Source organism: Panthera onca, chromosome C2 (assembly GCF_046562875.1).
Source record: "Panthera onca isolate mPanOnc1 chromosome C2, mPanOnc1 haplotype 2, whole genome shotgun sequence".
NCBI lineage: Eukaryota > Metazoa > Chordata > Mammalia > Carnivora > Felidae > Panthera > Panthera onca.
This window is the reverse complement of record NC_138347.1, coordinates 12746014-12756344: the sequence shown is the minus strand read 5'-3', so window position 1 is coordinate 12756344 and position 10331 is coordinate 12746014. Positions and strand designations below refer to the sequence as shown.

At 54.4% G+C, this 10331-nt stretch overlaps 1 protein-coding gene across 5 annotated transcripts in view; it reads right to left on the bottom strand.

Annotated features, from left to right (window-relative positions):
* URB1 (URB1 ribosome biogenesis factor) overlaps positions 1–10331 on the bottom strand; it is an 84340-nt gene that overhangs the window by 10655 nt on the left and 63354 nt on the right. For 2 of the 5 annotated variants that reach the window (XR_009612476.3, XR_009612477.3), the window contains exons 31-39: positions 9421–9581; positions 8761–8872; positions 7727–7833; positions 7065–7208; positions 5858–5967; positions 5273–5470; positions 3363–3604; positions 2340–2936; positions 1089–1311 (exon numbers count right to left, since the gene is read on the bottom strand). Coding sequence is in view for 3 of the 5 variants with exons in the window: in XM_060640382.3 (XP_060496365.3) it covers positions 1130–1311; positions 2340–2936; positions 3363–3604; positions 5273–5470; positions 5858–5967; positions 7065–7208; positions 7727–7833; positions 8761–8872; positions 9421–9581 (1853 nt within the window). In the remaining 2 variants the exon portion in view is untranslated. Of the gene's footprint in view, positions 1–520; positions 1312–2339; positions 2937–3362; positions 3605–5272; positions 5471–5857; positions 5968–7064; positions 7209–7726; positions 7834–8760; positions 8873–9420; positions 9582–10331 lie in introns of those variants that run through there. The other 3 variants (XM_060640381.3, XM_060640383.3, XM_060640382.3) reach the window with 2 other exon arrangements.

Genomic DNA, 10331 nt, shown 5'->3' with positions numbered 1-10331 from the left:
CAGCCTCGCCTTACTCGGGGGTGGTGGGCTAGAAAGGGAGACGAGGGAGGGGAGGCTCACGAGCTCCAGAGATGCGGAAAAGGGGCGAGAAAGAACACGGGGCTCTTCTAACTTGAACCTAAAAGCAGGATTCTGACATGGGAATGTTCTCAGAAAACGTTGTTGCGAGTGTTGTGTCAGGGGGCGGGGGGGGGGGGGGAGGGGTGGGCAGAGGGGAGGGTCCACCCCCTGCTTTCTAGACAATGAGCCCATACGTGGTAAAGGGATTGGAGGCAGACAGGTGTCACTCGTATCTTGGTTAAAACGTGAGGTCGTTAAAAACAACCGGGGGCCACGGCGTGCAGGAGGGACGCAGGCACACGCCGAGCTCTAAGCGCCCAGGCTCCACAACTCCACTGGGTTTGCCAGCCGCTGTGCCAATTGCTATAGGAAGGTTAAGAGTCAGGTGCTGACCCTCTACGACGCAGGCTGCTGTGAAATGAAACGGCCTATTACCATCCATAAGCAAAACACAAAAGCGTAACAAAAATAGACGTTTATTAACAAGTTATAGAATCCCAAATCCTCCCTTTGAAACAATTAAAAAAAAAAAAAAATACAGGCTTTCTTCCCAAGACAGAGATCAAATCGCTTTTATACTGTAAGGATTTAGCATAATACCCTTTTATTTACTAAAATAATTAACACTCAAGAAGTTGTACACATCTGTGTAAGACTTCACCGGAAAGAAAAGCTGAAGCACCTCTCCTCATGCTCCTTTATCTGACGCCTTCTATTCTTGGACCCTTTAGCTTTAATATCCACAAATCCCTTCAGTGCTCAGAAGCGTTACCTCAACTTGAGGTATTTTCTTTGAAGAGCACTGAAGCCAAGAGGAAGGGTCCTCCCCGTGTGAACACTGAATGGGCCTGTGGGCCGGAAGCACCCAGGCCTGCTTCGGCTTTGACCGCTTTGTGTGCACAGTCCCCGGAGCTTATCATTCACCGTTGAGTTAAACAAAGCCAACTTCGCCTGTCAGGAAATGGAGTTAACGTTGACAGAACTTGTCATTATACGTGCTTTCCACGGAAACCCTCGACTCAACTAACCTTCTAGAACTTGGTGCCAGAAGGCGCCGGAGGGCAGGGCGTCAAGCGTTGGGGACCAAGGCGGCGATGTCCTTGCAGAGCATGACGACAGCCTCCTCTTCACCCTTTGGCGCGTCCTCTGTGGCGTCACGGATCATCTGGATGTGGGTTAGGAGGGTGTCTGGCCGCTGAGCCCCCAGCCAGACGTCCTTAATGTACAGAGACACCAGGAACGCTGCGGTGGCTGAAGAAGAGGGCAACAAGGCCATCAGGACACAAAGCTACTCCGCTGGAAAACAAGTCACCCCACCCACACGCCTGGGGACATGGGAGCTTTGCTCGGTACCCAAGTAAACGGTGCCACATGCCTCTGGCAACAGGAGGTGAGCAGGTGTTCAAAACAAATTAATTTTGCTTAAATTTGGGGTTAATCTTTTTTCTTTTAAAAAAATTCATCTTTCTATTTGATCAATGTGTGTGGAACGTGAAAAAAAGTTACTACAAGCCAACTTTCTTCTTGGTCCTGACCACCCGTGCTGAGAACCAGAACCGTGGTTTGAGAAGAGGTTCCAAGGATCCCTTCACACCATTTCGTCAATAGCATGGGCCAGAGGACAGGGTTTCCCAGGCACAGACTCAACTCCCTGACGGCATCCAGATGAGAGAAGAGGTCACTCCCAGGGTGAGTTCACCTGCCTCGGCTGCTGGCCCATCTCTCTTTCCTGGTCCCCTTACATCCCTCCGTGAAAGGAACAACCCTCTCAGATGGAGGAGGCCACGTGCACATGGTCAGCCTCCCTCTGTTCTCCTTAGCCTTTTAAGCCTTTGCTGCTGGTTCATTCATTCATTCCTGCACTTAATCCCTCACTAAGCACCTGCCAAGTGCCAAGCACATAAACTGTGTGCGTATTTTCGTGCTTGTGCACATATATGCAAATACACACACACGCATCTGTACCCACGCATCCATCCGCAGTGCTGTGAAGCGTAATCTTCACTTGAGTAATGGCTGAGATGTAGCAAAGCCGCTGCTGTGCAGCGGTTCTGAGGGGCACTTGCTTCTCCACTGCAAACACAATCGTCACTGGCACTTGACCAGAGAGCAGAGGCTTCCTCCCTGCCCGCTCATGGCCCCATGGCAAACTGGGTTTAGGTTGGGCCCCATCCATACTTCATCAAGGGTCCCCGACAGGCTCCAAGGACTGGGAGTTGCTCCGGACCCCGCACCCGTTGGTGCATTCCTTCAGCCTCTGACGAGCGAACCAGCCTCACCTCGAGTGGCTTCGTCCTTCTCCTTCAGAGACGAGAGGCAGAGGGTCTCGACCGCCGGGTGGAAGGCGCTCCCCGCCGGGCCCTGGGCCGCCAGCTGCAGCATGACCGTGTTGAAGAGGCAGGCCACGCTCTGCGCGGGGCCCGTCAGCTGCTCGGCGCTGCAGGACTGGCTGTACAGCCTGAAGATGCTACTCCTCACAGCACGGTCCCCGAGAAGCTCTGCCACGACCACCGGCTGTGGCAAGATGTGGCTCTTCAGCCAGCCAAGGAGTCCCAAAGCCTCTGCCCTGCCGGGCGGGCACTCGGCCACCGACCGCAGCACCCAGCCGACCGCCAGGGAGGCGGCGGCGCACGCGAGGCCCGGGGCCTCGCTCTCAGGGGCAGCCCCGTCCACGGGGCCCCGAGCGCAGTCAGGGCCGGGGAACGCGGGCCCCCAGTGGGTCAGTATGGACCTCAGGAGGCCCTTGCACGTCTCCAAGGTGGACGCCTGCGGCTCAGGGTCGGTCGTCTCCTCCGCCTCCCCAGGCCTCCTCTTTCGGCCCCGCGGGCCTTTAGCTCGGGCTGGCATGGCGGGCTTGTTCTTATCCTTGCACATTTCTGTTATACACGGAAAGGAAGGCAGTGAGACCGACGCCCCCGTCCCCACGCAGCTCCAGGTGGCGGGCGGGTGCCACAAGGGCGGCCTACAGGCCCCGAGGGCTCGGCCCCAACAGGACACGTTCCTACGCCTGGAGCGCGGCGAGTGCTCCACGTGGGCCTGTGACGGTCCCCGCTGCCATCACGATGAACCCGCTTCATCCTCACCACCGCCCCTCCCCCTCATGGCGAGCACCGGCCGTGGCAGAGCCAGAGCTCAAAGCCAGGCCTCCCCAGCAACCTCTGCAGGGCTACGAGGACGGGTGTGCCCTGTTCCGAAGCCCCGACAGCTTCGGAAACGCTGCTCAGAGAGGCAAACCGCTGGGTGCTCTGTGGGGAGCTGGGCACAGTCTGGGGAACGCCAGACAGTCGGGTCCCGACACTCACTCAGCAGCTCCTTGACTTCGTATTTCTCAATGGCTGCTCTCAGGTCGTCCTGGAGCTTGGCATCTCTCTCGATGAGGCTCCACTTGTGCAGGAGGACGAGGACATCCTTGGTGGACAGCACTGTCTCGTTCACTGTGAAGCGGTTCATGTCCTTGAAGGCCTGCACGACGGTGGCCCGGTACCTCAGCACGGACTCGAGCGCCCCGAAGAAGCTGGTCAGCTGGGCGGGGGCCAAGGTCGGCCTGTCGGGAGCCAACGTCGCAGACTGAGCCCAAGCTGCCTCCTCGTCCCAAAGCCCAGGACGGGGGTGGCTGGGCAACGCCCAGAGGGTCAAATGGCCCACCCACCACCGGAGTGTGCCTTTACAACAGACAAGGAGCATGGAACCAGCACAACGAACAGGAGAGAGCAAGCCACGGCAGGGGAGGCACAGTGGAGACCGGAGTCCGACCTCCATGCCGGAGGAACAGAAATCTCCGGGAAACCATGGCTGACCAGGGAGAGTGAGGTGGAGAGAGTGTGAGCGTCTGGGCACCAGCCACCTGACACAACACTGTGGGACAGTGGGTTCCCTGTGCCTCACGGCCTCTCAGACTCCGCCCCATCCGTGGTCCAACCCGACGATGGGCACCGGTAAGAAATACGTTCTGAACCCCAGGGAATTTAAAATACGATAGCACCTGCTCCACACGATTTTAGAATTATTTCAAATTGCCATCGGTTCTCAAAAACCAACCTGTCTTTCAACGACCCCGAAATGAGAAACAGGGCTGTCGGCACTGACTTAACAACTTAATTCAAAACAACCTTGGGGCGCCTGGGTGGCGCAGTCGGTTAAGTGTCCGACTTCAGCCAGGTCACGATCTCGCGGTCCGTGAGTTCGAGCCCCGCATCGGGCTCTGGGCTGATGGCTCGGAGCCTGGAGCCTGTTTCCGATTCTGTGTCTCCCTCTCTCTCTGCCCCTCCCCCGTTCATGCTCTGTCTCTCTCTGCCCCCAAAATAAATAAAAAACGTTGAAAAAAATTAAAAAAAAAAAAAAAAAAAAAAAAAAAAAAAAAAAAAACCTAAGACCAAATGCCCTGTCCTCTATCAAGAAAGTTTTCACTCTGAGATTATAATCCATTTGTGATCAATCTTCTGGTTCCAGTTAGCACACCCCTGTTCCTAAGTCAGAACTCTGAGTGCACAGACTCTATTTTCTCTAAGACGGTGGGATCTGAGGAGAGTGTAGCTCTTTGAGGAAATCAGGGGGATTCTTCTAAGAGGTCATATGAAAATACTGAAATTTTCAAGAAGATTCTGGGATAAGTGAATCTGGGCAGGCTAACGAAGGCAGAAGCAAGTCTGGGAACACGCTTTCTTAAGGTGATGGAAAATATGTTCTTTCTACAAAATACACGAGTGATGGGGCACCTGGGTGGCACAGTCGGTTAAGCGTCCGACTTCAGCCAGGTCACGATCTCGCGGTCCGTGAGTTCGAGCCCCACGTCAGGCTCTGGGCTGATGGCTCGGAGCCTGGAGCCTGTTTCCGATTCTGTGTCTCCCTCTCTCTCTGCCCCTCCCCCGTTCATGCTCTGTCTCTCTCTGTCCCAAAAATAAATAAAAAACGTTGAAAAAAAAAAAAAATCAAAATACACGAGTGCTTGAATCAAAATATCAAGGGAGTTGTTTGTCTGCTAAAAGCCATCTGGTATGACAGGTTTTAGGTGTTTAGAGTGTTAAGTTCTCGGCATCTTGAAAGGAGCCTCATAAAGTTGAAGTAGAAAAGCAGAAACAGCTAAGAGGTTTCCTGATGTCACCCACAACTGACAGCAGCCGTGTGGCTCAGCCCTGTGAAGCTGTGACCAAGGGGACCGCTGAGCGGTGATGTCCACAGGTGACACGGTCACGCGTGGCGGGCAGGGGCTTACCTCAGGTGCTTTGTGAGCACAATGAGAACATACAGGAACTCGTTGACCAGGTGCAGGGCGAGCAGCTTCGGGGGCTCCTGGGACCCTGGCTTGTGAGGAGGCGGGCCCTCAGACTCCACTCCCTTGTCCCCCAGGTTGGTCACCCACAGTGTGTGCAGCAAGGAGATTATGTTGGACAGGAGCTGGGTCTCCAGAAACCTGAAACCAAATACGGAACGCTCACTGCCACGTCCTCTCCTCTCAGCGACCTCGGCTGGAGCAGGGGTGGGGGGCACCTCGGGACACACTATGCCCACAGTGGCAGCGCCTAGTGATGGGTGGCAGACTATTCCTTCTCGCAGCGATTCCTTCTGCTCACCCCCACCGCAGCCCCCAAAGTCACAGCATCCACGTGAAAACGGGGAGCCTGCCCTCCAAATGCTGCAACCCAGGGTGGGGCCCCGATTCTCCTTCCTGGTGGGCGACCGCTAGACGGGACGGACTGTTCGGCACGTTTCCAGTCACCACTAAAGCCAGCAGTAAACACCACGGTCTCCACCCCACCCTCTCCCCACTCGACACGCCGCTCACACATGAGGCGCTTACTTGCTCTCAAGGATGTGTAAAACCCACGTTAAAAGGCTATAGTCCCGTAGGATCTCGTAGGCAGACTGGGCATCCCGGGCAGTGTTCTGTAGAATTTCCAGAATCCAGATCTGAAAACCCAAAATGAAGAGTTATTTCTCAGTAGGGAAACCGAACTTACTCGGTGAAAGGAACAACTTAAACAACGTAACGGTACGTCGTATCCATATCCGGGCGCTGGCCGCACAAGAGGCTGGCTCTGCCGCGTAAGAGTGGTGGCCGTGGCCGGCCAGAGGACACAGACGTCCACGGCAAGTGCCAGGCTCTGGGGCTGACCGCCCCTCCTAACCCATCGTAAGGAACCAACCCACAGGCACAAAGACACGGCTCGGAAAGCACATGGCCCAGTGTGAGCCTGGCAGGGGATGTGGACCCATTTCTAGCCCAAACAGCTGGTGGCCCATTTTGTCCCTTCAGTTTTAGCATCTGGAAGGGAGGACATAAGAATGGGGCCGCCCCTGGAGCTGTGAAGTGGGTATCTTCTCATTCTCCCTCGTCGGGAGAAATAACTATCATACCCAGACTCAAGTTTCTTCCAGCGTGTTTCTTGCTTCTGACTTGCTCCTATTTATACAGGTTTTATATCTGGTCAGACACAAAAGTTGACGGGGCTGGAAGTTAATCCAGATACTGAAAACTCTCCCTACTTACTCCCTCCAGCCACCCAGGGCATTGAGGGGACGGACACACACACACATACACACACAAGCTCTCGGTTGAAGGGATTCCCTCCCTGGTTGCAAGACTGTCAGCTTCAACTCCCGACTCTTGTTTCCTAGCTGAGTTTCGAGCTTCTGTGCATTTAGTGAAATACTGGTGGCTCAAGAAGGTCTCCGCAAAAGCATGTCAGTCATTTATGGGGGTAATTTGTTGCTAGGCTTCGTAGCCAGCTCCAAAGGTTCATTATCGCTGTTTTGGCTCTGCCCTCTGCACAGACCTCACCACCAGGCGAGGGCACGGGAGAGGAGCCACAAGGAACAGCATTTCAACAGGGAACGGCAGCAGCGAGTGCCAGCCTTTCCCCTCGTGGGAAGTCAGCTTAATGTCACATGAGTGGGTTGGTCACATCAAGGCTGGGATTAGAATTCACACGGGTCTGACTTCCAAATAAAAGCGTGAGCAAAAGCACGGACCTTTCGTTCTCAAACAGACCGCGGGGCCCGCCTACCTGTGCCTCGTCGTCACACAGGGGGCTGCTGAAGAAGGCCAGGATGGTGTGGAAGACCCCTCGCCGGGCGTAGAGCTCGTAGCAGTGTTTGTCCCGCATCCCCTGCCGCAGGATCCCGAACACCCATTCCTGTTCCGTCTTTTGCTGTGACCCAGGAGAAACGGGAAACTACTGTTACGCAAGTGAAAGACGGCTCTTCCGACCCCACCATTTTCAAGTGGTGGCAACGGAAGCAGCCACGGCAGCAAACAGTCTGTCTATTTCTGATTATGTGATCAGAATCCCTCAACACCCGATTCGGTTCCTTCAGATCAGAAGGAAAGGAGCGGGTCAAGTTCACACACCGCACTGTGTCCACTCGAGCAGGTGTCCTACAAAAGCACATTTAATGCTTAACCCGGCCATTCGCCAAGAAAATACGAGAACGCCACACAGCTTAGGCCTCAGAAGTTTTTTAAGGTGTGAGAAGCCACCTAAAACTTAACGCGTGGAGTGAAAAGCATTTCTATGAGCAAGACCACGTGATCTTCTTGCTCCAACACGGCTCGCGCAGCCACGCCACCAACCGTGCCGAGCAAGGCGAGGATGCCAGAAGGACAGCAGTGGCTGCAAGTCCAAAAGAGGAGTCTTCTGGGGGCCCCCGGGGACTCGAGAAGCATTACCTCAAAGTCTGAGCTGAAGAAGAACTGGTAGAAGCCTGGAACCTTGTTCATATTCAAGTACTCGTGTGACAGCAGGAACTTGCTGATCTTCAGGTACATGTGTTCCTCTGAGGACAAAGGCAGACAGTGGCTTCCAGCAGGCACCAGCGGGACCCTCGTGCTCTGCTGGAGTTGGGGAACGGGATCTGGGGGGGGCAGACATCAATCCCTTCCCCCCGGGGAGCTTTTGCATCCTTATCCAGGTTAGCAGCTCCCGAGAATCAGGCTGCAATAAGGCACCTTAGTTCTGTGCTGCGTGCAGACTTTGGCTCACGGTTCCGAGACCGCGAGCTGCCCCTCCCCAGCCAGCAGCCCACTGTGCAAGCTCCAACCAGCTGGTACGCAGAGTGGAACCTGGTTACACAGATGGCTGACACCCAGCCCCGTCGGCCTCCAAATGAAGGTCACTGTCACAGCACAGGAGGCTCAGACACCCCCGGGGCACTTGGCTCTGGAATGCAACGAGGCCGATGGGGACAGATGCTTCCTCCCCCTCGATCGCCACCTCCAACCTGTCCAGACGCCTGGGTCCTCGGAGCCACCCCGTGCCCACTGCTGCTTATGCCCCTGACCCTGACATGAGGTCTGAGAGGCTGCACTGGACAGAAGGCCAAGACCAACCACCATGGCCTCTGCTAAGATATTTTCTCGGAACAGTCTTTTTCTTTAGAGTCTACAAATGACCAATTACTCGCTTTCCTCCAGTAATTTCTAAGGAGAAGAAAAAATATGCAGGAGTAAACGAACACTAGATCTGAATTCTAACAGCTGAGTTGACTACAGATGAATTGTGGGGCCTCGGACAAGCTATGTGACCATGGGGGCTTCAGGCGGGGGACTGCTTCCCCATTTGAATACGACCGTGCCACTGGATGACCCGGACACGTCCCTTCTCACACATGTGACGGACCACGCCTGCGGGACTGACGCCGACAAGTGGACGTGATCAGTCTCGACATTTCAACCTCACCCCAACCTAGTCCTGCCAGCAGTACCTGGTTTCAAAATCTGCAGGGCTGCTTTGGCAATGAAGAGAGTCAAGGTAAAGGTGAGTCTCATGTTCTGAGTTCGGATCCCATTCCGGACTACATCCAACAGGTAAAGTAGCTTAAAACCAGGAAAGAAGAAGGGGAAAAAAAAAGAATTTTCAGAACAGCTGTGATCAGCCTCGACTCGTGCAGCTTAAACCACAGCTTTGCCGGGTGGCCTGCTCCTCACATCCCGGGACGCACATAAAGGCAACGTCCCTGCTCACTGCCATCTTAAGAGTGCTTCTGCTGTCCCTTGAGGAGCCAGGCAGGTGCACACGGGTGGAGAGAACCCTGGCTTCACACCCCAACAACCCAGTCTGCTCCTGTTCCCCGCCACCTTGGGGCACACGCTTTTGAGCCTCAGTGCGTCCTGGGTAACAGCACAGCCCAGGCCAAAGAAACCGAACCGCTCTGCCCACCTCCGCACAAGAAGACTGTCGAAAGGGGAGAGCTTTCTCAATCTCCCCGGAGTTGAGAAGCAGAGGCAACCCCCAGCATCATCACTCCCTGCAGGGGAACGGACCTCGGTTCCTTATCAGAAGGCTCCCGACAACACGCTTCTGTGTTACGCAAAAGGCCTTCTACCGGATGCGGCGGAGAACCGGCTCCCTGAAGCGCACTCACCTGGGGCTGCTCTCGGAACCGTGCCCCCTCCAGCTGCGAGTAGTAGGCCGCCAGGACGTAGTAGGCCGCAGCTCGCATCTGAGGGTCATAGCTGCTGAGAGCCGCGACGGTTAGGCCCAGAGAATTGGAGTCCAAAAATTTTCGACAATCTACCACAAATTCTATGGGAAATAAAATAGAGCATTAAATACACACACACACACACACACACACACACACACACACACACACACGCGAGCGCGCGCGCGATCACAATGCTTGTGCAACACGGACAATTAAATTTCCTTTTGCATTTTGCCGACATCAGCAACAAGTGCTAGCTAGATACAAGAAATACAGGTCTCTCCAGCCCCCCTTAGCTTCTGCTGAAGTTGGACAAAAGCCTGTCTTCCCTTTTATGACACGAAGCCATACTTTCAACTTCTAAAATGCTTATAAATCCCAATCAGGACTATTTCATTACTTCTCACAACATTCAACGAGTCAGAGAAGAACGGAGGTGCCATTCAGACCCGAGACATGAGATCCGAGCATGCTGGTGACCTGGGGGACACGACTGCGGAGCCAGCAGAGAAAACCAGCTCCCCGTTTCCACCTTGTTCAGTCTGCAGCATCTAAGTTCCTAGCTACAAACACTGCTAAGGAAAATACCAAAGGCAGGGAAGCTGGGAAATTCAGCCAGTGCAAACCAGTCCGACCCGGCCCAACAATTCTATGAAGGATTAACTTATATGCATTCTGCAACCCTAGTCCTTTCTTTAAGCAAACCACGAAAATCTCATAGAAGAGAGGCTCACCACACTGAGCAAAAGTTAGAGTCTAAAGAGTTTGCTAGCTGATATCCATCTGTGAGATGTGAGGCCTTGTAAAAACCCATAATCACGTCAGGAAATGTGACCAAGCGGGAAGGT